General features: G+C 49.3%; 1 protein-coding gene and 1 pseudogene across 3 annotated transcripts in view; both read right to left on the bottom strand.

Annotated features, from left to right (window-relative positions):
• Positions 1 to 22,436, bottom strand: part of NCLN (nicalin) — a 42,987-nt gene that overhangs the window by 19,492 nt on the left and 1,059 nt on the right. For all 3 annotated transcript variants that reach the window (XR_011171687.1, XM_069104475.1, XM_069104592.1), the window contains exons 2-9: positions 12,132 to 12,322; positions 8,695 to 8,839; positions 7,375 to 7,469; positions 4,463 to 4,543; positions 4,223 to 4,326; positions 2,687 to 2,775; positions 2,363 to 2,502; positions 1,884 to 2,062 (exon numbers count right to left, since the gene is read on the bottom strand). Coding sequence is in view for 2 of the 3 variants with exons in the window: in XM_069104475.1 (XP_068960576.1) it covers positions 1,884 to 2,062; positions 2,363 to 2,502; positions 2,687 to 2,775; positions 4,223 to 4,326; positions 4,463 to 4,543; positions 7,375 to 7,469; positions 8,695 to 8,839; positions 12,132 to 12,322 (1,024 nt within the window). In the remaining variant the exon portion in view is untranslated. The remainder of the gene's footprint in view (positions 1 to 1,883; positions 2,063 to 2,362; positions 2,503 to 2,686; positions 2,776 to 4,222; positions 4,327 to 4,462; positions 4,544 to 7,374; positions 7,470 to 8,694; positions 8,840 to 12,131; positions 12,323 to 22,436) is intronic.
• On the bottom strand, positions 17,346 to 22,333 carry LOC138174383 (intraflagellar transport protein 20 homolog pseudogene; annotated as a pseudogene).

The raw sequence follows: 22,436 nt of genomic DNA, 5'->3' as shown, positions 1-22,436 counted from the left end.
AGGGGAGGAAGGGGATGAGAGGGGGGATGATGGAAGGGAGGGCAGGCTGGGGGGAGGGAAGTTGGAAGCACCCACTTTTGAAAAGGGATGGGATCAAAGTAGAGAACAGAACAAGTGGGAGGTGGGATAGGAGGGAGGGAAATATAGTCAGTCTTTTACAATATATCTACTATGTTATTGTTTTGCATTAGCCACACATGTACAACCTATACTGAACTGCTTATCTTCCCAGTAAGGGTGGGTGACAAGGGAGGAAGGGAATGAATCTGGAATTCAAAGTTTTAAAATCAAATACTCAAATATATATTATTATTAATAATACTATTTTACATAAAATTGGGAAATAAGATATACAGGCACTGGGGTGTGGAGATCCACTGGAAAAGTCGAAAGGGGTATGGGAGAAAATATGGGAGAGAGCAGATTGGAGGAGGGGATATCCTGTGGGACTGCTATTTTGGGGCGGTGGGTAGGGAAAAAACAGGGAGAAAATTTGTAACTCAAAATCTGGCGGAAGTGAATGATGTAAATCAGAAGTTAATATAGCATTTGAAGAAAAAAAAAACTTTCATGAAAATAAATCTCCATATGCATCAGCTAGCCAGCAGCCTCTTTACTGCCAGGGCACACGGTGGAGGGAGGAGAAAGGTGGCCTGTAGTCAGAGGACCTGGGTGGAGTTCAGACTCTGAGCCACACTGGTCGTGGGACCCTGGGAGAGTTCACAGTGCCCCACACAACTCTCTTCAAGGCTCTGCATTGCAGAGAAGGTGCCGACCTCCAGGCCCCATTCTACAGCTTCACAGGTCTTTGAGGTCACAACTGGCCAAAAGATGCAACCCTGGTTACTGTTTGCTGACTTACAAAAAATTTAGTTCATAAGAGCAAAACACTGCCTGGCAAGCTCTCCCCGAAGTAGGCATCTCCTATGAACATGTCAAGATCAAACCTTGAAAGGCGTTAACAAACAGGATGGACCCCTCTACTCAAGAGCTGAGGTACAAGGCAAAGGGACTGAGTGCGCTCCCCAAAAGCATTTGCTACTGTCCTGGAGGGTGTCCATCAGAGTCCAAACTGGGGGCAGGCAATTCCCTAGCAATGGTGAGGGCTTCCAGATGCTCCTATGTTTGCCCTCAATCGTGGCTGAATTCCTGCTGCCCAGGCTGTATGTGCATCTGGAGGAATGGATGAGATGGCCCAGAAGGAAAGCAGGCCGGATTGCCTTTGGGAAAATGCCCCCCCCACGGTTAAGGTCCCCAGGGTTTGTTTTGAAACAAAAGCCCGTATTTTAAACTTCAGTATTCTTCTAATACCGCTGTATTGCTGTGTCATGAAAAATCACCCTCTCTAGAGAATTAAAAACTCCAGGTTCATCAGAGGCGTCTGGTTACCAGGAGCAACCTCATCAGGGATGTCAGAGATGGACGACCCAGAAAGAGAGGTGGGCTGATCATAAAGCGAAGTGAGAGACATCCAGCCCACCACACAGCAAGACACCCAGAGAAGACCCCAGTTCACTGGATGGACAGGCTCCTTGTGGAAAATTCACAGGAGGCCAAGGATCCTAGGTCCCACTAAAGTACAGGATTTATCTCTGTGTGTCTCATCTTCCTTTATTAAACTACCAATGCTATGAGACAGAGCACACCCTTCTATGTCCCCAAGGCCCCAGCACCAGCACTGTAGGGACTGGACATGCATTTGTAGGAGGAAGAGAGCAAGGATGGAACAGAAAAGCCCTCCTGTTTCACAGGTTCAATATTAGATATAGAGGGCCTGGTGTGTCCAAACAGGGCCGGACTGAGGCCAAACAAGAGGCTCCACCAGAGAAATGCTTTGAGAGGGAAGGAGGAGGAGAGGAGACAGCCGGCCCCAGACCACTTACCGGACATCCATGATGCTATTTCGAAGCCCGTCTCGATGGCTCTCCAGGTGAGAGACTGTGAAGGCCGGGAGTCGGCGGATGGCAAAGCGCTCATGCTCCCAGGCCAGCATGTCCTCTGCCAGGTTGATCTTCTTGTGCACCATAGAAAAGCTCACCTCTGGGAACTGGCTGGCAGCCACCTGCACAGAGACCAGGCTCTGCTTGGCCGGAGAAGGGCTAGGAGCCAGTGGCTAGCCTGGATGCCAAGCTCTGGTCTTTCAGCTGGATGGCCAGCAAGAGTACCCTGGCCCAGGCTCTGACCCTCAGCTCTGGCAAGGGAGATGGGGAGGGGAAGGGCACTAGTCCAGCTTCTGCTAGTCTCTTGGGCCGGCCCTGTTCAGACGCACCAGGCATCCTTCCCTTGAGCAGAACCAAAGAGGGATGTGGGACCCTGCCCACCCTCAGGCATGGTCCTCCATGCTCCCACCCCAAACCGTTACCATCTCCAGCTCTCGAAGGAAAGCGTACTGCAGGGTCCCCTCCTTGGGAGGCTTTGACACATGCAAGTGCAGGCCATTCCCTCGGCCCAGGGTGTCGAGGCAGAGGACAAAGGCCACGTTGTCCTGCAGCAAGCTGGAGTCTGAAAAAGGGTGGGGGCAGGTGACAAGGAACAGCCAAGTCAGTGCACTGAGCAAGGAGACAAATGGGAGGAGACCAGCAAGGTATCCCAAAGCATCTTGCCTCTGCTCACCAGGCTGTGGCCTCTCAGCCCCTCCTCCAGTCTTTCCCCTTCCTTGGCCACCCAGCAGCAGCCCCTGACTCACCTGTGTGGTCCAGGTTGTCTTCTAGCCACCGCTTAGTGCCCTGATAGTTAAATTTGCCCCCACCAGAGGCAAAAAACAGCAGGTTGTACCTGCCAGGAGGAAAACAGAATTGTTTGATTAGAGTATCAGAGCGGGGAGGGCCCTTAGAACATGGAATGTCAGCACTGAAGGTGCTCTTAGAACACAAAATGTCACAACTAAGAGGAACCTTAGAAGTAATCTAATCCAACCACATTTTACAGAAGGAAAAACTGAGTCTCAGAGAGGAAATGACTTGATGAAGTTTATAAGGTGAGTTAATAGAAGACCTGGTTCTGGTACCCACAGTGACTGGTTCCCAATTCAAGGTTTTCTTCTACTATTATGCATTTTGTGCTAACGTGTTTACCCAAGATTCAGACACTAGGAAAGTCACTGAAAGTGGAAAACACATGGATGTACCCTTTATGTTGCTAGGGAAATAGGAATCTCTGAGTGCCCAGCACGGTTAGTCTATGAACAACACTGGCATCTCTTTCATCAATTCAATTCAACAAACACTGAGAAAGTTCATGAGGAAGGCTCCATGCCAAGGACACAAAACCAAAAACACTCTGAGGGCCCTCTTAACTCTGACATTCTATGTCCTAAGGGCCCTTCCAATTCTGAGATCCTGTGTTCTGAGGGCCCTCCCAGCTCTGACATCCTGTGTTCTGAGGGCCCTCTAGTTCTGATATTCTATGCTCTAAGGACTCTCATAGCTTCTGTCTCACATACATGTCAACACCAGGCATTAGGACAGCACTCTAATTCAAGAAGAACATATGCTGATGAAGAAAGGAATGAAATGCATGAATAAAGTTTGAAAAAAGCCTTTTTAGGAGAGAACATAATCAGCTTGGCATAGTGGAAAGAACACACTGGATCCGAAGCAAGAGGATCTGGGTCCAATCCCAGCCATCACTGACTCCCTATGTGGCCCTGGGGTCAAGTCTCCCCCTTTTTCTGGGCCTCAGTTTCCTCATCTGTAAAATAAGGAGGTTGGATGCTCTGACCTCAACGATCAATCACAGGCCTTTGCTCTAGGTAATCCCCAAGAACAGAGCAAGCACAAACCAGAGGAGAAAATACAGGGAGGTCTGATCCAGCTCAAGCCTAGGAAGCCCACCTAACAAAGAGGTTGCCAGATAACAGGCAGCCCTGCAGATGCTCCTGCAAGGAGGGAAGTTTCAGCCCCTGAAAGCATTCAAGCATGCACTGACCACCTGTCAAGGAGGTTGCCATGGAGACTGCTACACGGAGCAAGCTTGGACTAGCTGAGCTGCAAGGACTCCTCCAGCACTGAGAACACATGATTCTAGGTCTGGGCATGGAAAGAGGAGACCCGATGGCAAAAGAAGGGCTAGATCAGGACAGTGGGGACATCCAGCTGCGCTTGAGAGAGGGAGACAGGGAGAAGGGGGCAGAGAAGAGGGGAGAGGAGAGCAAAGCCACAGGAAGAGGGGCTCTGCAGTCACCCTGGCTGGGCCCCACCGCGGAGGCCTCAGGCACACTTACCCCGCGTGGGTGCGTTTGTAGGTGTACAGCCTCGAGAAGAGCCTGGCCAGCTCCAGGAGCACGGAAATCCCGCTGCCATTGGAGTCGGCTCCATGAGAAAGCCACTAGAACAAAGCAGCTGCCTTAGGTTTGACTGAGCAGCCTTCCCGAAAGAAGTCACCTGGAGCCCTCCCCTCTCACCCCAGCTCTTCCTGAAGTGAAAGGACCAAGAAGGGGGAGGACATCAGAGGGGATGCTTACAGGGGCCACCCCAAAGGAGTCGTAGTGAGCCACGATGACAATGGTGGGAAGGTCCTCACCGCCCAGTCCCGTCAGCCGGCCCTGTGAAGAAAACCACCATCAGAAGTGGGAGAAAAGGTCCCTAGAGGCAAGGCACCACCTGGCAAAGAATGCGCCAGCTTCCACTCACACGCAGACAGCCCACGTGCCTGGCCAGCAGCCTTGTGTCCCAAACTCTGCAGCCTCTCAGAAGCAGCTCAAGCCCAGCACTTAGTAAGTCCCTACTGTGTACCAGGCTCTATGCTAAGCACTTTACAAATATTCTCTCACTTGATCCCAGCACAATCACAGGTGTAATTATTACCCTATTTAACAGATGAGGAAAATGAGGCGTGGCCACGGTCACAGCGCCTGAGGCAGAATTCGAATCTAGAGCTTCCTGATGCCAGGTTCAGCACCCTGTGCGCACTACAGTGCCACCTAACAGCCATGGACAATTCCTGACCTCTTAGTGAGGGAAGCAAGAAAGCCAAGGCCTGGTAAAAGGCCTGCTGTGGCCCTCCTGTACCAGCTTACATGGGTCCCACCACTCTTATACTAAAGCTTCATGCCCTAATAGCTGTCTGAGGCAGCAGGGAATAAACAGTCAAAAGAACCCTGGTCTTACAGTCCAAGAGGCCTGGGTTCAAGTCTCGGCTCTGTCATTTACTGTGACTTTGGGCTTGACTTCTGTGGGGCCTCAGCTTCCTCACTTGTAAAATGGTGATTCTGTTCCAACCATGTACCCCATGAGGCCATTGTGAGGATCAAGGAAATCCACTCGCATCAATCAGTCAGCCAGCATTCATTAAGTGTTCCCAGGACTTGGGGGATACAGAGAACAATGTGGACCAGCCCCTGCCCTCGCAGAGCTCCCAGGCTCATGGGGGTCAGCAGTAAATAGCCAGGACAGATATGGAGGGTGAGCTGAGTCAATGTCAGCATGGCAGGGCAACACTCGGGGCCCTCGACCTGGCCCAGTCTGTGCATCCAGGCTTACCTCCTACCACTCCCCCACAATGACCCACTGTCCCAGACCTGACTCTAGGCTGGACAGGTGTGAAGCCAGACCAGAATCCTCTTCTCTGATCGGGGGTCACCTCTCCCAGGAGGCCTTCCCTGATCCCCAGAAGTACAAGGCAGCACTCCCTCCTGGGAACTCCCTCAGCATTTGGAGCCTCCACCATTCACAGGACGCACTGCCCACTGCCTGACATCCCCAGCAGGTGGACACGCCCCACCTTCCCAACAGAGCTACAGGTAAGCTCTGGGAGGGCAGGAGCTCACCTTGGCCTCAGAGCAGGCCCCCCTCAGACCCTCCTGTAAGGTAAGCAACTCAATTACTCGTGGAGGCTTCTGCTATAGGCCACTAATAAGTAACAGCTGACACTGATACAGGGCTTTCCAGCCGGGCGCTACTCATTGAAACTCCCCCACAATGCCTGAGGTCAGCACTGCCAGCTGTTTTACACATGAGAAAACCAAGGCTCAGAAGTGATATGCCCGAGGTGGGGTGCAGACTCACACCATCCCCACACCCACACTCTATCCACTACAGGTCAGCCTCTCTGGAGTCGCTAACCCAAAGCCATCTGGCTACAAGAGACAGGCAGTCCCTGTGGCCAGGGCACAGAAAGAGGACGAAGCCAAACGTTCCTGGTGTGGAGGGGCAGGATGCCCCTGGGCCTAGACACCTCCTCCAGGCAAAGAAGCAGGGGGCCAGGAGGGGATGGGCTCCAGTCAGTTCTCCCTGCCGCTGAGGAAGAATCACAGGGTCCAAGCTGCAGAGCGACAAGAGGCAGAGTGAGAGACCCTTCACTGTGACCCGGACACCAGCACAGTCGCCTAGTGAATGGGGCTCTCCTCTGACTCAAGCTGTTAAGTGCACTAAAGAAATATGCAGGATCGCAAGGAAGCCAAGTATGGGAAGGCATCAGAATATTAAAGAGCCCAGTTCCTGGACCCCCTCATTCCACAGGTAAGTGAACAGGCTGGATCTAAGGTCAGAGACAGTGGGGACTGGTCCGGCACTGTTGGGACTCTATCCAGGGGCAGAGGATCGGAAAGCCTTGGTCAGCAGATGTGCTGCCACACACCTAAGGAGCGGTGCCCACTGCACAGCCACCCAACAGGCTCAAGTATAAACAAGGCAGCCCAGTCTCTCCAACCACAATTCTGCCCAACTCTCCCAGGCAGAACGCTAGAAGCTGTTCCTGCAGCTTCTCCTAACTTAAGGGCTCTGTCATCAGGCTGGCACCAAAGGCCCTCCCAATGGGGCAGAGCTCCACCCTGGGCTAAGGAGTGGCTGGGGACACCAGAAGAGTGGAGGAAGGCTATAGGAGAACCAAGTGTTCTCAGCACATCTGTGGTCTTGGTGAATCCAGGCATTAACCTATCAGACTCAGACACGTGCAGCAGGTTTATCTTCATACTATCAAACTATGCATTTACCACGCACACACGGCGGCCAGGGTGGGCCCCAAAGTCGATGCTGGCGAAGGGAAGTTCCTTTGGCAATTAAAGAGCTGTGGATGGATATACCACGTGCAGAAGACTGAAAGCCGCCTGCAGGCTGCCTCCTCCTCCTCCAAAGAGGTGGGAAGAGGGCTAGGGGACACTGCGGAGAACACCAAGGATTTCCAGATGTCCTGGCTGTATTCATTCTATGTCATTTCAACGTGATGAGTTTTTTTCTCTTCTTCCTTCTATGGGATGGCTCTCAGTGGAGGCAGAAAGACACCAGGACATTTGGGCATTATTAAAGCAGTAAAATATATTCTTAAAAAGGAAGTTTTTTTATTTCCATTCTTGCTCGTCAGTAAATTCAGCACGGACTAAGGGAATGTCTCCAGCTCACTGGGGCTGGCTTGGAGTTCTGGTCTCAGGGCACTCACCTCCACACTGGTGATGAGCCAGTCACTCACAGCTTTGCTCTGGGCCCCACTAGTGACCATCTGGAAGCCGTTGGCAGTGGCTGTGTGCAGGAGAACTGGAGAGACAAGAGGCACAGAGTTCAGGCCCCACTCCTCCCAGCTCCCTCCAGGAAAGCACAGCGAGTTCAATCCAAGTCTCTCAAAGCAGAACCAGCCCCACCAATGGGCTGGGCCTTTCTCACCCTCTCCCCCCATGAGCCCCTCTCTCTGTAAATGTGGCACAAGTGTCATCCTCATCTCTGGGGCCACAGTGAGTGTCCTCTATGGCTGAGAGCTAGCAAATGATCCAGGATCCTGGCACATAGTTCCAGTACAAAGACTACACTGTCCACCCACAACAACTTTTACCATTTAATTAGACAGAGATGGGAGACGCCAGAAAGAGACTTATTTAAAAATGCTGCCTCTGCACGTTTGGGGGCAGCCAAAAGGGGCCCACTGAACTGCTGAACTAAGTGGTCTAGGAACATAATGGAATATGGTCATATAGCTGTGTCATAAGAGACAACAAAAGAACTGATTTTGGGGGATGGGGAGCCGGGGGGAGCAAGCAGAACCAGGAAAACCCAATCCACAATGACTACCAAACAGTAAATGAGAAAGGCACCAAAACCTGATGAATACAACGTGCCTGGCATGAGCAATCTGGAGCCAGGAAAAGAAGTGAGGGTGAGAGGAGGATGCAGGAGAGCTGGCTGGCTCCAAGGCCGCCTTCAAGGGCAGGAATCCGAGGGCCCTAGTTCTCTCTAAAAGCCTGGGCAGCCCCTCTCCTACTCTGGGAGGCGGGGTGGGCTGGGCCAGCTGTAGAACACTGCAGGCACAGTCTGGGTGGTTCAACATAACCGTGTCTGTGTCACTGGGAAAGCTCAGTGAGTGCATATGGGGGAAGGGTGATGAGATGCCAAAGCGACTAATGCAAAAAAGCAAATGCCATCAATAAAACTGCAATTTTTTAAATGGATAAAATAAATGGATGTAGCCTTTTTAAAAAAATGTTCAATAAAATCATAAAAAATACATTAAAATGCTGTTTTGTTTTCCAGGAGTCAAAGTTATCCCGACAACTCTTCCCAGCTAGAGATGAAATGCTGATCTGTTGCTGAGTCATGGAAGGAGGGAAGAAATGGGATGAGAACACGTCCAATTATCCCCCAAATAGACGCTTTCCACGGGACCTGAACTGAGAGCAGCCGCCCCCAACCCCCCCCACCCCCACAACCAATGCCCTTTACAGAGACATCGGGACTCGGGAGCCACTGCCGGCCTGCCACCAGACCCTACCTTCTGCTGCAGATGCCGAGCCCTGGGAGGCTGAGGCAGCCTGGGTCTGCTCATAGATGGAAAGCAAGGCCTCGTCCTCCACTGCAAAGTAGACGGGGACGATGGTCTCCATGGCCAGCATCTCAGGCTCAATCTCCATGAATTGCTAGGGAAAGAAAGGAAACCCTGGGCTCAGAATGGACCCCAATCGACAGCTTCCAAGCCCAACGAATGATAAGGCAGGTGAAGAGTTGGCAGAAGCAGTCCAGGTGCCCTAAGATGCCTCCAGACTGCAAGGGGGACATGAAGAAGGGGTAGATGGGAAGTGGAGCTGAGGGGGCAGAGGGGCCAGGACACCATGACTAAGAGGGCCAGAGGACCTGCATCCTAGAGTCAGGAGGCCAAGCCTCAAGGCCCCAGTCCTCACCACTTACCAGCCATGGGAGCATGGTCAACTTCTGATCTCTGGGCCTTAATTTGTTCATGGTAAAATAGGAACATTTACATTACCTCATGGGGGAGGTGCGAAGACACAAGGAATAAAATGCTTTCTAACAAGTCTACAAGCAATTATTAAGCACCAACTATGTGCCAGGCTCTGTAGTTAGTGCTGGAAATACAAAGAAAGCCAAGAAACAGTGCGGCTGTTCCAGAGCGGCAGGCGGTGGGACCCACGAAGATTACTCAGATATAGATGCTGTCGTCAGCTGACGCCCTCGGGCCCTCCGAACAAGAATCCCTAATGAGCAAACCCAGGGAGAAGGATCCTTGCCGGGCTCATCCACCACCCAGCAGGGAGCCCAAATGGAAGAGGAGCGTCCCCACCCACGCTCCTCTCTGCAACACCTAGAACACCACAGGGCCTCTTCAGAAAGTCACAACCTCACGGGAGGTGAGGGTGGAAAAAAGAAATTAGGGATTTCTTGATCACATGTGGCTAATGGTGAGAGTAGGGTGTGACTATACCCATGTAGGGCTGGGGCATTATTACTGTTAACAAGAATAATTAGTAAGGGGTGGCTAGGAGGCACAGTGAATAGAGCACCGGCCTTGGAATCAGGAGGACCTGAATTCAAATTCAGCCTCAGACACTTAACACAAAACTAGCCGTGTGACCTTGGACAAGTCACTTAACCCCAATTACCCTCCCAAAAGAGCAAAAAAGAACCAATAATAATTAGTAATGACAAGAACCAACATTTATATACCAACTGAATGTTTGCAAAGTGTTTTACAGGCCATATGATCCTCACGATCATCTTGGAAGGTAGGTGTTATTGTCCCCATTTTACAGAGGAGGAAACTGAGGCAAACAGAGGTTAAATGACTTGCGCAAGGTCACAAAGCTAGCTTGTGTCTGAGGCCACATCTGAACTCGGGTCTTCCTGACACTAGGTCTAGTGATCTATCCACTATGTCACCCTTAGACATCACAGTGGCATTTCTACAGCCCTTTAAAGTTTGCAATTCACCTGAAAGAGGTCATCTCAATTTGATCTTCAAAATAATCTTGGGAGTAGGTCCTGGGACCTGAAGAGACTAAAGAAGTCACAAGTCAGGTAACTGGGGCAGCTTCAGCATGCATTCTGATCCCCCAGTTTAAGAGAGGAAGACTCTGGGCCAGGGAATGGACTCTGTGAGCACAGGGCCTGGCACACAGGAAACACTTAGAATCTTGATCAATAACTGAGAAATGAGGACAAATGGCCTGCAGGCAGGCAGACCACTGCCACCAGGGTCAGGACAGGGAAATGTGAATGAATGAAAGTCATTAAGTGCATCCCCTGTAGCAGGCACTATGCTGGCTGCTGGGGATATAAGCACCTGCCCTCAAGATGTTACACTCTAATGGGGCAGAGAACACAAGAGGGGAGGTCTGGCATAGGGCAGGAGGGCAGGTGACTGTCCGGTCCTTTCCAAAAGCAGCAGCAGTACCGGTCTGATGACTGCTTCCAGGGCCAGAGTCAGAAGCAAAGCAGGGAGGGCAGACCAGGATGCCACATGAATGTCTGTCCTGAAGACGAGAGGAGGGGCCGTTCTTCTGGTCAGGGCCAACCCTCTCCCTGTGCCCGTGGTGCCCGGCCCTGTCCTCTTCTCCAAATCCCCCACTGGCCTCTTCTCATCCTCTATCTGATGCCTCCATTCACATTCAAGTCTCTCTTCTTAAAAAGCCCTCCCTGACTGCGACCATGCCAGCCCCTCAAACTACTGTCTAGCCTTCCCAGCCTTATTGTATTAAGACCCCCCTTCATCTTCCTTGCTGATGACACACCACACAAACCTCTCCTTTCTGTCCCTTGCACAACTGCCCCCCGCCATGCCTTCTCCCCTCTGCCTCACAGAAGCCCTAGTCTCCCTCGAAGCTGAACTCAAACACTGGTCTGCAGGATGCCTTTCCCTGATACCCTGCCTGAGAGGTGCCCATGCTATCTCCCCTGGTAGAACATAAGCTCCCTGCGTGCAGGGCAGGGCTCCCCTTTGTCCTTCTATCTCCAGCACCAGCCCACAGCTGAGGCATCACTCTCTACTCTCCCCCAAAGCCAATCTTTTGTTGAAGCCTGTTGATTTGGCCTTAGTAGCATCTCTTCCACTTGTCTCCTCTGACACTGCCACCTTCTGGTGCAGGCCCTCATCACCCCAAAGCTGCTGGGGAGCTGCCCGCCACAAGCTCCCCTCTCCTGCCCATCCTCCCAACAGCCATTCAAGTGACCTTCCTCAAGCACACATACAACCATGTCACTCTCCTACTCGATAAACTGCACCGTCTCCCTGTCACCTTCAGAATCAAATACAAAACCCTCCGTTTGGCCCCTTCCCCCATACACCTTCTCTCTCCCTGCCCCCACTCTGCAACCCGGTGACACTGATCTCATGGCTGTTCCGGGAACAAGACCCTCCACTCCTGGCTCTGGGCATTTTCACTGGCTGTCCCCCCTCCTTGTTTCTGCTGCCTGGCTGCCTTTCCCACTCCCCCTTTGGACCGTGAGGGGAAGGGGGAGCTACATGAGAACAGGGACTGTTTTTTGCCTTTCTATGTATCTCCCCAGCACAGTGCCTAGCACACAGTAAGTGCTTAATAATGTTTGTTGTTGATTGCCTATACTAGCAGAGAAACAACCCACATGGAGTCACTGAAATATGTAACCTGGAGGAATGAGGATGAAGGGGAGAGAGCAGGGATCAAGGATGACAAGAAGAGGGATTAACGCCCATGGCCCATAATCAGAGAATTGCTAGAAGATCTGGACACCATTCAGTCCAATTCTACAGACGGGGAGACGAAGGCCCGTGGGACAAAAAGGGCCTGCTGCCCAGGGTCCCCCAGCAGTGTGTGACAAAAGCAGGCTCAGAATCCCGGCCTGCCAAGTGCAAACGCTGCCGAACGAACCCGAGAGCCTGGCAGTCGGGCTGGTGGCTGAGCGGCCAAGGCCGTGGAGGGACGGGGCGACCACACGTACCCGAATGACATCCTGCGGCACAGCAGCCATGGCCCGAGGCAGGATGATGACCACGGCCCCGGCCGACTGCCTGAGCGCCTTCTGGTACTGCTCGTAGGAGAAGTCCACCAGCCGCATCATGACGCAGCGACGACTCAGCACGTCTGCCTCTACCGTCCTCGCCTCCGTGTTGAGCACTGCGTTCCGGGTGCCTGTGAGAAGGGAGAGAGCAGGGGAGCCCTCAGCCACTGAAGAAGCTCCCCCCACCCCGGGTATCTCACAGACAACTAGTGTCCCGGGGGCCCCCAGCTGAGCGGGACCACCTGCAAGTCCCAAGTCCTGGTTCTGCAGGAATCAGTGCAGTACTGCTATGTGCCACACACCAAGTGCCAACAGTGAAACAGCCCCCTACTTAAAAGGCGCTGCCATTCTCACAGTGGAAACAAGGACACCTATAAATATATATGGCACAAATATTACGTGAATACAGACACATGCCTGTCAGTTCAATACGAGGGAATTTGGGACCAGGAAAAGCTTCATGCAGAAGGCGGTGCCCGAACTGCACCCCAATGGGAGAGAAGGACTACTCCTGGCCCGCACAAAGGCCCAGGGGCTGAGAGGGCTGGCCCATGTAAGGACCGGAAAGAAGACCAGTTTGGCTAGAAAAGAGTCCAAGAAAAGGAACTCTGTCCAATAAAGCTGGAAAGTCTGGTCAGATGGAGGCACCGTGCTGCGAGAAATGATGGAGAGATCTCAGGAACACTTGGGTGCAAAGTGCAGTGAGCGGAGTCAGAACACTGCACACAGTAGCAGCAGTCATGTAAAAATGGACGGTGAAAGACTCAGTAACTGATCGACACGATGAGCCAAAGGACGCATGATAGAAAATGTCATCCACCTCCAGACTGAGAACTGATGGACTCAGAGTGCAGACTGAAGATTTTTTTCTCTTTATCTATTTTTTGCTCTTTTTTTTTTTCAGAACACGGCTAATGTAGAAATGCTTTGCGTGACTTCATATGCCTAATGGGCTTCATATTTCTTGTCTTCTCAATGAGTAAGAAACAAGGGTAGAAGGAGGGAGAGAATTGGGAATTGAAAATTAAAATTTTCTCTTAAGTTGGGAAAAGCTGCATGTGGTTTTAAAAGCTGTAGAGTTTATATTTCATCCCCAAGCAGTTAGGTGGCCCCGTAAATACAGCAGTGAGCTTGGAATCAAGAATATTCCTTTTCATGAATTCAAATCTGACTTCAGACACTTTCATAGGTGAAATCGTGCTGTGTGACCCTGGGCAAGTCATTTAATCTGTTTGCCTCGGTTTCCTCAAATGTAAAATGAGCTGGAGAAGGAAATGGCAAACTACTCCAGTACCTTTGCCAAGAAAACCCTAAAGAGCGTTACAAAGAGTTGGACACAATTGAAAAATGACTTAACAATCTATTTTCTCCTAGAAGCAATGAGAAGCCATTGGACCTGACACAGGAGAGTCAAAGGGTCAAATCTCTGCTTAGGAAAAATCACTTTGGTTACGATGCATGGGATAGGCTGTAATGGAGAGAGACTTGAGGCAGTCAGACCTGCTTCAAAGAAGCTGTTGCAAAAATCTAGGTGAGAAGTGGTGAGAGCCTCAACTGAGGGAGTGGCTATTGGACCAGAGAGAAGGGGTTGGATGAAAAAGATAAGAAAGTAGAAAAGAAAAGATTTAGCTGCCAATTGGATACATGGGGTTGAGGGCATATGAAGAGCTGAGTTTAATGCCAAGGCTACATACCTGGAAGTGTAGAAGACTAGTGATGCCTTTCAGAGGTTTGAGGAGAAAGGTAAGTTCCATTTGGGTCATGCTGAGTTTGAGATGTCTATGGAACAACCAACAGACTCTGTCATCATCTTCACTTACTGTTGACCTTGGGCAAGACCCACTGATTCTCTGGGTTTCAGTTTCCTCACTGGCAAAACTAAGATGGTTGGACTTAATGATTTCTAAGTGCCCTCCCAGTTTTGATAATATATGGTTGATCTGTGAATTAGGGTAAAATCTCTTCCTCAAGCATATTATAGTCTACTAGCCAGGGGCATTGCAAACAGATGCAACACAACACAGACCCAGAGTTGTTTGTGTCCATCAGCGCAAATGTCTATTTGGTTGACAAACAGTGGCAATAGTGCACTACAAGCAAAAATGCCAAAATACAATCATCTGAGGTGTCATGGCACCTTGGCTGCTGCTATTAATTCCCAAGGCCAATCAGGAAAGGGCTGTTCTCTTCACAGCTTCAAAGGAGGGTAGGGTTGCCTTTTAAGTACTTTTATTCTAGACGTTAACCAGCCATTCCAGCTAATGTTGAACACCAGCCAAGTGTGATCATTGCTGTAACTCCCATTAAATAGCATTCAATGTCCTTCACTCTCACTCCCTCCTCCCAGGGAGAGGGAGCAGGCACATGGGGAAGACCTAAGCCATCTTTTTAAAGTTTCTCAGTCTTCAATGCCTTATCCATTTAAGTCTCCTCTACTATATTCCAAATCCCTAGGCTCCCTAATGCTGATTATAATGTCACAGAAATGATTATTAATAATTTGGGGAGATCCAGAGTTCCCCCTTTTCCTGTAGTTCTCATTTCAAAGTTCAGTCTCCTGAAGGACAGTACTGATAATGAGATTGAATTAACTCCTCAATCTTGGTCAGACCCCACCCAACCTTACAAGAAATTTAATCTAAGGCAGAGAAGCCCAGGGTGTTCTACTCAGGTTGGGGTGGGGGTGGGGAAGGGAATAGTCTCTTTGTCCAAGAGTGATATGATGTCACTCTCTCAGACCCTCATAGTAGTAAGCCCACTTCTCATTGTAATATTCATTCTCTCATTAATTATTAAGCAATCAGAGTTGATTGCCACCCTGAGTCAGCTGCTATGAATTGTCTTTGGCATTTCAGAGTGCCACTGACCTCTTTTATTAAAATGCTAGCATGATTAATGAAATGACTAATTGCCGAGAAATTATGTCTCTTGAAACTCTGAAACATTACAACTGAGTCACAAAATATTGGAGCTGCAAGAGAATTTAGAAACTATTCACTCCAAACCCCTGAATTTCATAGAGACATGTACTCACTTTAGAGATACATACAATGTGGGAATTAGGAGACCTGGGTTTAAATCTCAGGGCTAAAAAAATAAAAGTTAAAAAATAAATCTCGGGGCGGCCAGGTAGCACAGCAAGTAAGAGCACCGGCTCCAGTGTCAGGAAGACCTGGAGATCGAATCCTGGGCTCAGACACTTAGCACCCACTCAGAAACACCTGGCCGTGTAACCTTGAGCAAGTTACTTAACCCCGATTGCTTAGGGGTGGCCAGGTGGTGCAGTGAGTAAGAGCACCGGTTCCAGTGTCAGGATGACCTGGATCAAATCCTGGGCTCAGATACTCAGCACCACACCCAGAAATAACTGGCTGTGTGTTTAACCTTGAGCAAGTTACTTAACCCTGACTGCTTCAAAAATAAATAAATCTCAGGCAGGGCTCAACTCTGAGGTGCCACCTCACATCTATCAGAATAACGAAGATGACAAAAGAAGAAAATGATCAATGCTGGAGCAGCTACAGGAAAACAGGCACACTCATGTGCTGCTGGTAGAGCCATGAACTGCTCCTGCCATTCTGAAAAGCAATTTGGAACTGTGCCCCAGGTTACTCAACTCTGTCTTCACTGTGACCCAGCAAAACCACTACTAGGTCTACACCCCAAAGAAGCCGGAGAAAAAGGAACAGGACTCACACATGCAAACACATTTAGATCAGCTTTTTGTGGGAGTAGTCAAAAACCGGCACCTAAAAGGGTACTCTCCTATTGGGAGATGGCTAACCAAATTATGGCACATGAATGAAATGGACAACAATGGGGCCAAAAGAAATGAAGGGCAGTATCAGAGGAGACTGAAAAGATCTCTACAAACTGGTGCAAAGTGAAAGGAGAACTACAACAATTTAGACAATGACAACATTATAGAGAAAAATAACTTTCAAATACTTGAGAATTCTCATCAATTAAACAATAAACCACCAATCCAGAGAACTAGATGAAACAGGAGATCCACATTGTTCCAAAGGGGTGATGGACTTTAAAATGCAGAATGTGACGTGCATTTTTGGACATGATCAATGTGGGAATTTGTTTTTACCAGATTATGGATACTTGTTACGAGGGCTTTTTAAAAACCATTCAACTGTGGGGAGGAGGGAGCAGTAGAAAGGAGAGAGAATCCTTTTAAAAATAATTTTTTTTAAAAGATCAGCATTAATAGCAGCAATAAGGCCACAGTCAAGTCTCAGCCCCAGTTCACTCATCTTCCAAAAGGGAAGTAATATTTGTACTCAGTACCTCCCAGGGCTGTTGTGGAAGAAGGAAATTTTGTACACTTTTAAAACAATAAAACAAGACAATTTTTTCCCAACTTTTTAACATTTTTATTTAAAATTCTGAGTTCCAAATTCAATCCCTCCCTTCCTCCCCTCTCCCCTCCCTGAGACAGTAAGCAATCAGATATAGGTTTATATGTGCAATTATGTAAAACATTTCAATATTAGTAATTTTATATAAGAAAACTCAAATAAAAGAAAAATTAAAAAGGAAAAATAACATGCTTCAGACTGTATGCAATCAATATCAGTTCTTTCTCTGGAGGCAGATAGTATGCTCCATTATTAGTCCTTTGGAATTGGGGTGGGGAACCTATGGCCTAAGGCCATGTGTGGTCCTCTGGGGCCTCAAGTGTGGCCCTTTGACTGAATCCAAACTTCACAGAACAAATCCCCTTAATAAAAGGGTCTGTTCTGTAAAGCACAAACTCAGCTAAAACTTAGATCACTGTATTGATGAGAATAACTAAATTCTTTATCGGACAAGACTGCTGTTACTGTGTACAATGGTCTCCTGCTTCTGTTCACTTCACTGTGCATCAGTTCACCTAAGTCTTCCCAGGTTTTTCTGAAGTCATCCTGCTTGTCACTTCTTATAGCACAATAATATTCCATTACAAGCATCTACCACAACTTATTCAGCCACTCCCCAATTGATGGGCATCCCTTCAATTTCTAATTCTTAGCTACCACAAAAAGCTGCCATAAATATTTTTGTATAACTAGGTCCTTTCTTCCCCCCCTCCCCCATTTTAAAAAATATTTTTGGGATATAGACCTAGCACTGTGGTACTGCTGGATCAAAGGGTATGCAGAGTTTTTTTTTCCTAGAAATAATAATTTATTGCCTTATTCCTTTCAATGTGGTAGGTGCTTCAAAACAGGACTGGTGTTTATAGATATAGCTGGAGGCCAGAGAGTGACAACACAGGAGAGTGCATAGCCAAAGACGGTCAGCCCTGCTGTCCTGGCTTCTGCACAGGCAGGGCCTGGTTCCTGCCACCTGGCTACAATCGGGAAGGGTTCTAAAAAAGAAGACTTGTTACAATCCCAAATTGCATATATGCACACGTGGTCATCAAGTTTATTGGAATGATGGGGGGTGGGGAGTTGGAAGAGTTTCTTTTGGTCTTTTTTAATGGGGTTTTTACTGTAAAAATCAAGTTTATTTCTAAAAAATAAATTGGTCAATAAATTCATTTTGTTCTGCTTCTACTTTACACAAAGCTTCATATTCAACCCAATATCTTTTTAGCTGCATTTTCTTCTCTGCTATTAAAGCCTGGAGCTGCTGCTGCTGGGCTTCTCTTTGCTCTGCTATGGATTTGAGCAAATTTCGTGCTCCAATTGCCTTCATCTTCTCATTTTCAGTTTCTTTTGCGAGTTGGTCAACAAGTTCAATTAAGCCACCTACTCTTTTCCGAAATTGGCCGATTTCTTTTGTCCACAAAATTCTTGCATTCCTCCTTGAGACTCCAAAGGTCTGTTGAGTAACCTCAGGGTCCAAGACCCAAAGCTTGTTCAGCTCATTGAAGTGCAGGCCTGCGTCGCCCAGGATGTCTTTAGCCATGGCTGACACCGGGGCGCCAAGTTGCAGAGAGGGCGTGGGAGACGGCAGCTCTGCTCTCTGGTACGCAGCTGACTCGGACACCCTGAGCTGCCCGCTCCGGGTGCTGCCACAGCTACAGCTCCTGTTTTTGGTATGTAGAGTTTTATAGCCCTTTGGGCATCTTTTCAAACTGCTCTCCAGAATGGCTGGATCAGTTCACAACTCCACCAACATTGCAATGGTGTCCCAGTTTTCTCCAACATCCAACATTTTTCTGTTTTGTCATATTAACCACTCTGATAGGTGTGAGGTGGTAAAAGAAGTCAGTTTAAAAACATTCATTAGATGCCTACCATGTGCAAAGCAGCAAGTGTGCTGAGCTATAGACAAGGGAGTCTTCTTTATTATTTTCTCTCCCTCTACAGGCCACCTACTCACTCTCTTCCCAGGGAACAAACATGGAGAAAGGATGTTTTCAGTCAAGCCCCCTTTGGATGAGCTGCTGCTGGCAGGCCCTAACAGCCACTATGGGTCTGAGACAAACCTCTGCAGTCAACCAAAGCCTTGACATTAGAAAACAGCTAGCTTCCCAATAGACAGAACAAGCAGGCATCAGCATACCCCAGGGACAACAAGAAGGAACATTTCACTTGGAGAAAAGTAGTCCCAAAAAAACAATCCTATGAAATATTAATGGCAAGAATTTGGAGAGGGTGAGAGGGAAGAATTGACTTGGTGCTTTTCAAAGGAGTTCATAAGAAAAGAGGCTATCAGCACTTGGTCAGCTGGATTTGCCAAGATCTCACTGGGAAGCTAGCTGTGTTCTGGGCACAATAACAGCAAAGATAAATGGAAGCAGAGGGGATCTGACATCACCTTGCCCTGACAACTGTCCAAATCCCCCATCAACAAACACCACCCAGGTCTGGCCCTCTACCTGCTGAGCTCAAATTCTGCCTGGGATGCAGATCAGTCCTGTCACCTCAGGCTCAGTTGGAATGTGTCCAAATCAGCATCTGAACCCAGATCTTCCTGGTTTTAAAGTCAGCTCTCTATCCACCAAACCATACTGCCCCTACAGGGCTATAGAAATGGGAATAATCATTCATTATAATCATTACACCAAGATTTGCAGTTTTATATGCAATCTTCTTTTTCCACTTGTGTTCAGAAATAGAAAAATCTTATTCGTAATAATAGAGAATTTTAAAAATGTATCACCATTACATATGGAGAAACTGAGAGCCATAAAGGGCAGTTTGCCTATGGTCATTCAGCCAGCATCTGAGAGAATGCTCCCAGTCCAACGTGATCTACTGCCCCCAAGCCCACCAGAGGTTCACAGTCCAAAAACAAGATTTTAAACAACACGGTATTTCCTCAATAGATGAATAGTAATAATTAAAAAAAAAAAAACACATAAACCCCAACTGCCCTCCAAAAAGTAAAAAAAGAAAAAAAAAACACATAGGCAAATATAACTATTTACCATGTTTTGGTTACGATCACTATCATAACCCAAGTCACCCCAAATCCTCAGCATGGCAGTATTTGACTCCCCTTATTTTCCTGGAAGCACAATCTTCCTTACAAGCTATTCTTAAAAGGCCTGACATCTGAACAAATTTCCCAACCAGCTCCTTGGGACCACCGCCACCTCAGGGACCAGACACTTTGTGGGTGGTAAAAAACATAAACCCCTCATCCCAGGACCACTTCTCATATCTCAGAATCTTCTGGCTGCAAGGGCCCATAAGAGCTCAAGTCCAAATATCCCTTTGTGTGAAGGGGGAAACTGAGGCCCAGCAAAAGGAAAAGATCTGCCTAAAATCAAGGAGCAACGAAGAGACAGGACATGGATTTAAATCTAGTTCTTCTGACTCAGAGCCCAGCCCCAGGCCCTGCCCATTTTACCTGCCTCCCACCAGGTCTAATCAAAAGTTTCACCCTGACCTCCGCCCCAGCAATCCAAGATATATCCAAGATAATATAATCTGACCTGGAAATGGGTAGGAGGTGAATGGGGAGAAAGGTAGCAAGGAAAGCAACCTTGAGAAGCCATTCAAGAAGCCCAAACCTGCTCACTGAGGTCCCCAACTCCAGAGTGGGCAGGGAGCAGGAGGGCCCTGGTACAGGACCCATGATGCCACTGAGGCTCACAGAATCAGGGCCCAACGCCAAACCCAGCCCACCCAAACCTAGCTGTGCTCTTCCCTCCACACCAGGTCCGGGCTTACACTCTCCCATGAGACTTCTGGGGCCACTCTCCTCTCCAAGGATGGCAGACACCCTGAGCCAATAATCACCTTTCAACATTTCCTCTACTTTCCTCTGTCTGAGTCAAGACAGGAGGGCCCCAGCCAGAAAAGCAGGGAAGAGCAAGAAAGAGGAAACACTCACTATCCCTGGGGCTTCAGACAAACACACACACCTTCCCCCAGAGGCCTTTCCTGAGCACACCCCAAATTTCTCCAGTTACACACATACAGCACCAGAAGAAGGGACTTATCTGATCAGCAGAAGACAAGGAGGACAGGGGCAGTCAGGCAAGAAGCAAACATCTGGGGATGCCCAGAAGGGCAGAATACAATCCCTGCCCGCTGTCCTCAAGGAGTCGGCTTTCTACCGACCAGACAAGCTTCTACAGCCCCAGCACCCAGCGGAAGGCCCTACACATACATGGGAGGCTCTCACTTAACGAAGATTTGCTGACTTTAACTGTAGCCCAAACTTGGGAGCCTTCCAGGGAATGGACTGTCTAAGGGGCTAAGGGGCTGATTAGGGAAAAGAAGCAAAGCAGACTTACAGGGAGGAGTCCCTACAAAGGGGAGAGGGAGAAGGAAAGATGAAAGAGCAGAGAGGCTGTCAGGCAAAAAGGCCTGGTCGCAAGGGGAGAAACATAATCCAACCCCAAGACCCCATTTCCTGGGGGGGAAAGACGTTCCCAGGCTGGGGCTAGGAGTTTCTCATGGGGCCCAATTAAGCAGAGCCCAGAAAAACACACAGCCTCTTCCTCAGGCCTCCAGAGCCTTCATTCCCCAGGCCAGGAAACAAGGTAATGGCTGGGAGGCTGGCAAAACCCAACCTGGAGCTGGAAGGAAGAAAGTCTCCCAATGGTTCTAAGGCTACTGTGATTCTGAGCATGAGGAGAGGGCTCCAAATCTCTGAGGTAACCACGAGGGAGTTGGCCCCTTTAACCACGCCTGGCTTAGGGTCCTGCTGTAGCAAGGACTCTCACAAGCCGAAGGAGAGGGTCAGTTACTTGTCCAAGGGCACACAGGCAGGAAACATGAGAGCTGGTACTGAACCCAGGGCCCCCGGGGCCCCAGAGTCATTCCACCAGGACCAGTGCATGTTCCACACTCATTCCCCAAAGGCCACTCCAGGCCAGGCCAACCAGCTGCCCAAAGTCCACAATGAAGGGAGAGGATTGAGAGATAGAAGAGGCTTTGGAAATCACCCAGTGTGCCCTCTCCATTTTACAGATGAGGAAACTGAGGCCCAGATCACACAAAAGTCATGGAAGCTGCCTGTGAACTCCACTACTCATGTTAGCTATCAGGTGAAGGTGTGCAATGGGACTGATGGGATGCTTTTCCCCAGCAGCTGCAGCAGGGCTGGGCAACCCTGACAGGGGGTTTCTCTTTCTGGGACTCAGTCTCATCACTTGTAAGATTAAGGCATCCTTTGAGGAAAGCACCCTGCCCCGAGAAGGTGCTGCATACACATAAGCCACTGTCACTGCTGTTATGCATGGGCAGCAGCTTGGGGGTACAGCGGTTAACCACCTCTGGTTTTTTCTAACACATGAGAAAACTGAGGCTTAACACTTGTCCAAGGTTAAAGAACTAGCAAATGGCAGCATCAGAAATCTGAACCCCAGGCCTTGGAGCTCAAGTCCAATGGGGGCCGGACTCCTCGGTGGCCCAAGACAAGAGCCTAAGGAGAATCACACACATGCTCTGGCTCTCTCCGGCACAGATTCCAGGCCATGGACGTTTTGGGGGCAGGAAGGCGGCATATGCATCACACAAATTCTTCTAGGCACACACGGTCTGCAGATCAGACGCCTGTCACTGCCACCTGTCCAAGCCTTCCCCTCCCCCCAAAGACGCGGGTATAGGGGCTGGTGGGACAATCGGGAGGGACTCCGCGCCCCTGAGGGCAGGGAAGCTCCCCAGCTTAGGGAGCAGGCCTCCAGGAAGGCGAGCACCTTCAGGAAAACAGGGAGCGTCTGTAGGAAAGGGAAAGCTGACTTTGGGGGGGGGGGGCCTGTAGGAAAGAAGCCAACTCTGAAAAGCAGGTGGAGAGTGAACCCAAGGGAAGGAGACCCACCAAAAGCGGGGAGCTGTTCGGGAG

The sequence above is a fragment of the Petaurus breviceps genome, unplaced genomic scaffold (genome assembly GCF_028583685.1).
Source record: "Petaurus breviceps papuanus isolate PSGF00001 unplaced genomic scaffold, PetGlider_PUasm1.0 103, whole genome shotgun sequence".
In the NCBI taxonomy this organism is placed as follows: Eukaryota; Metazoa; Chordata; class Mammalia; order Diprotodontia; family Petauridae; genus Petaurus; species Petaurus breviceps.
The sequence above is the reverse complement of the archived record's forward strand: the minus strand, read 5'-3'. Positions and strand labels throughout refer to the sequence as shown.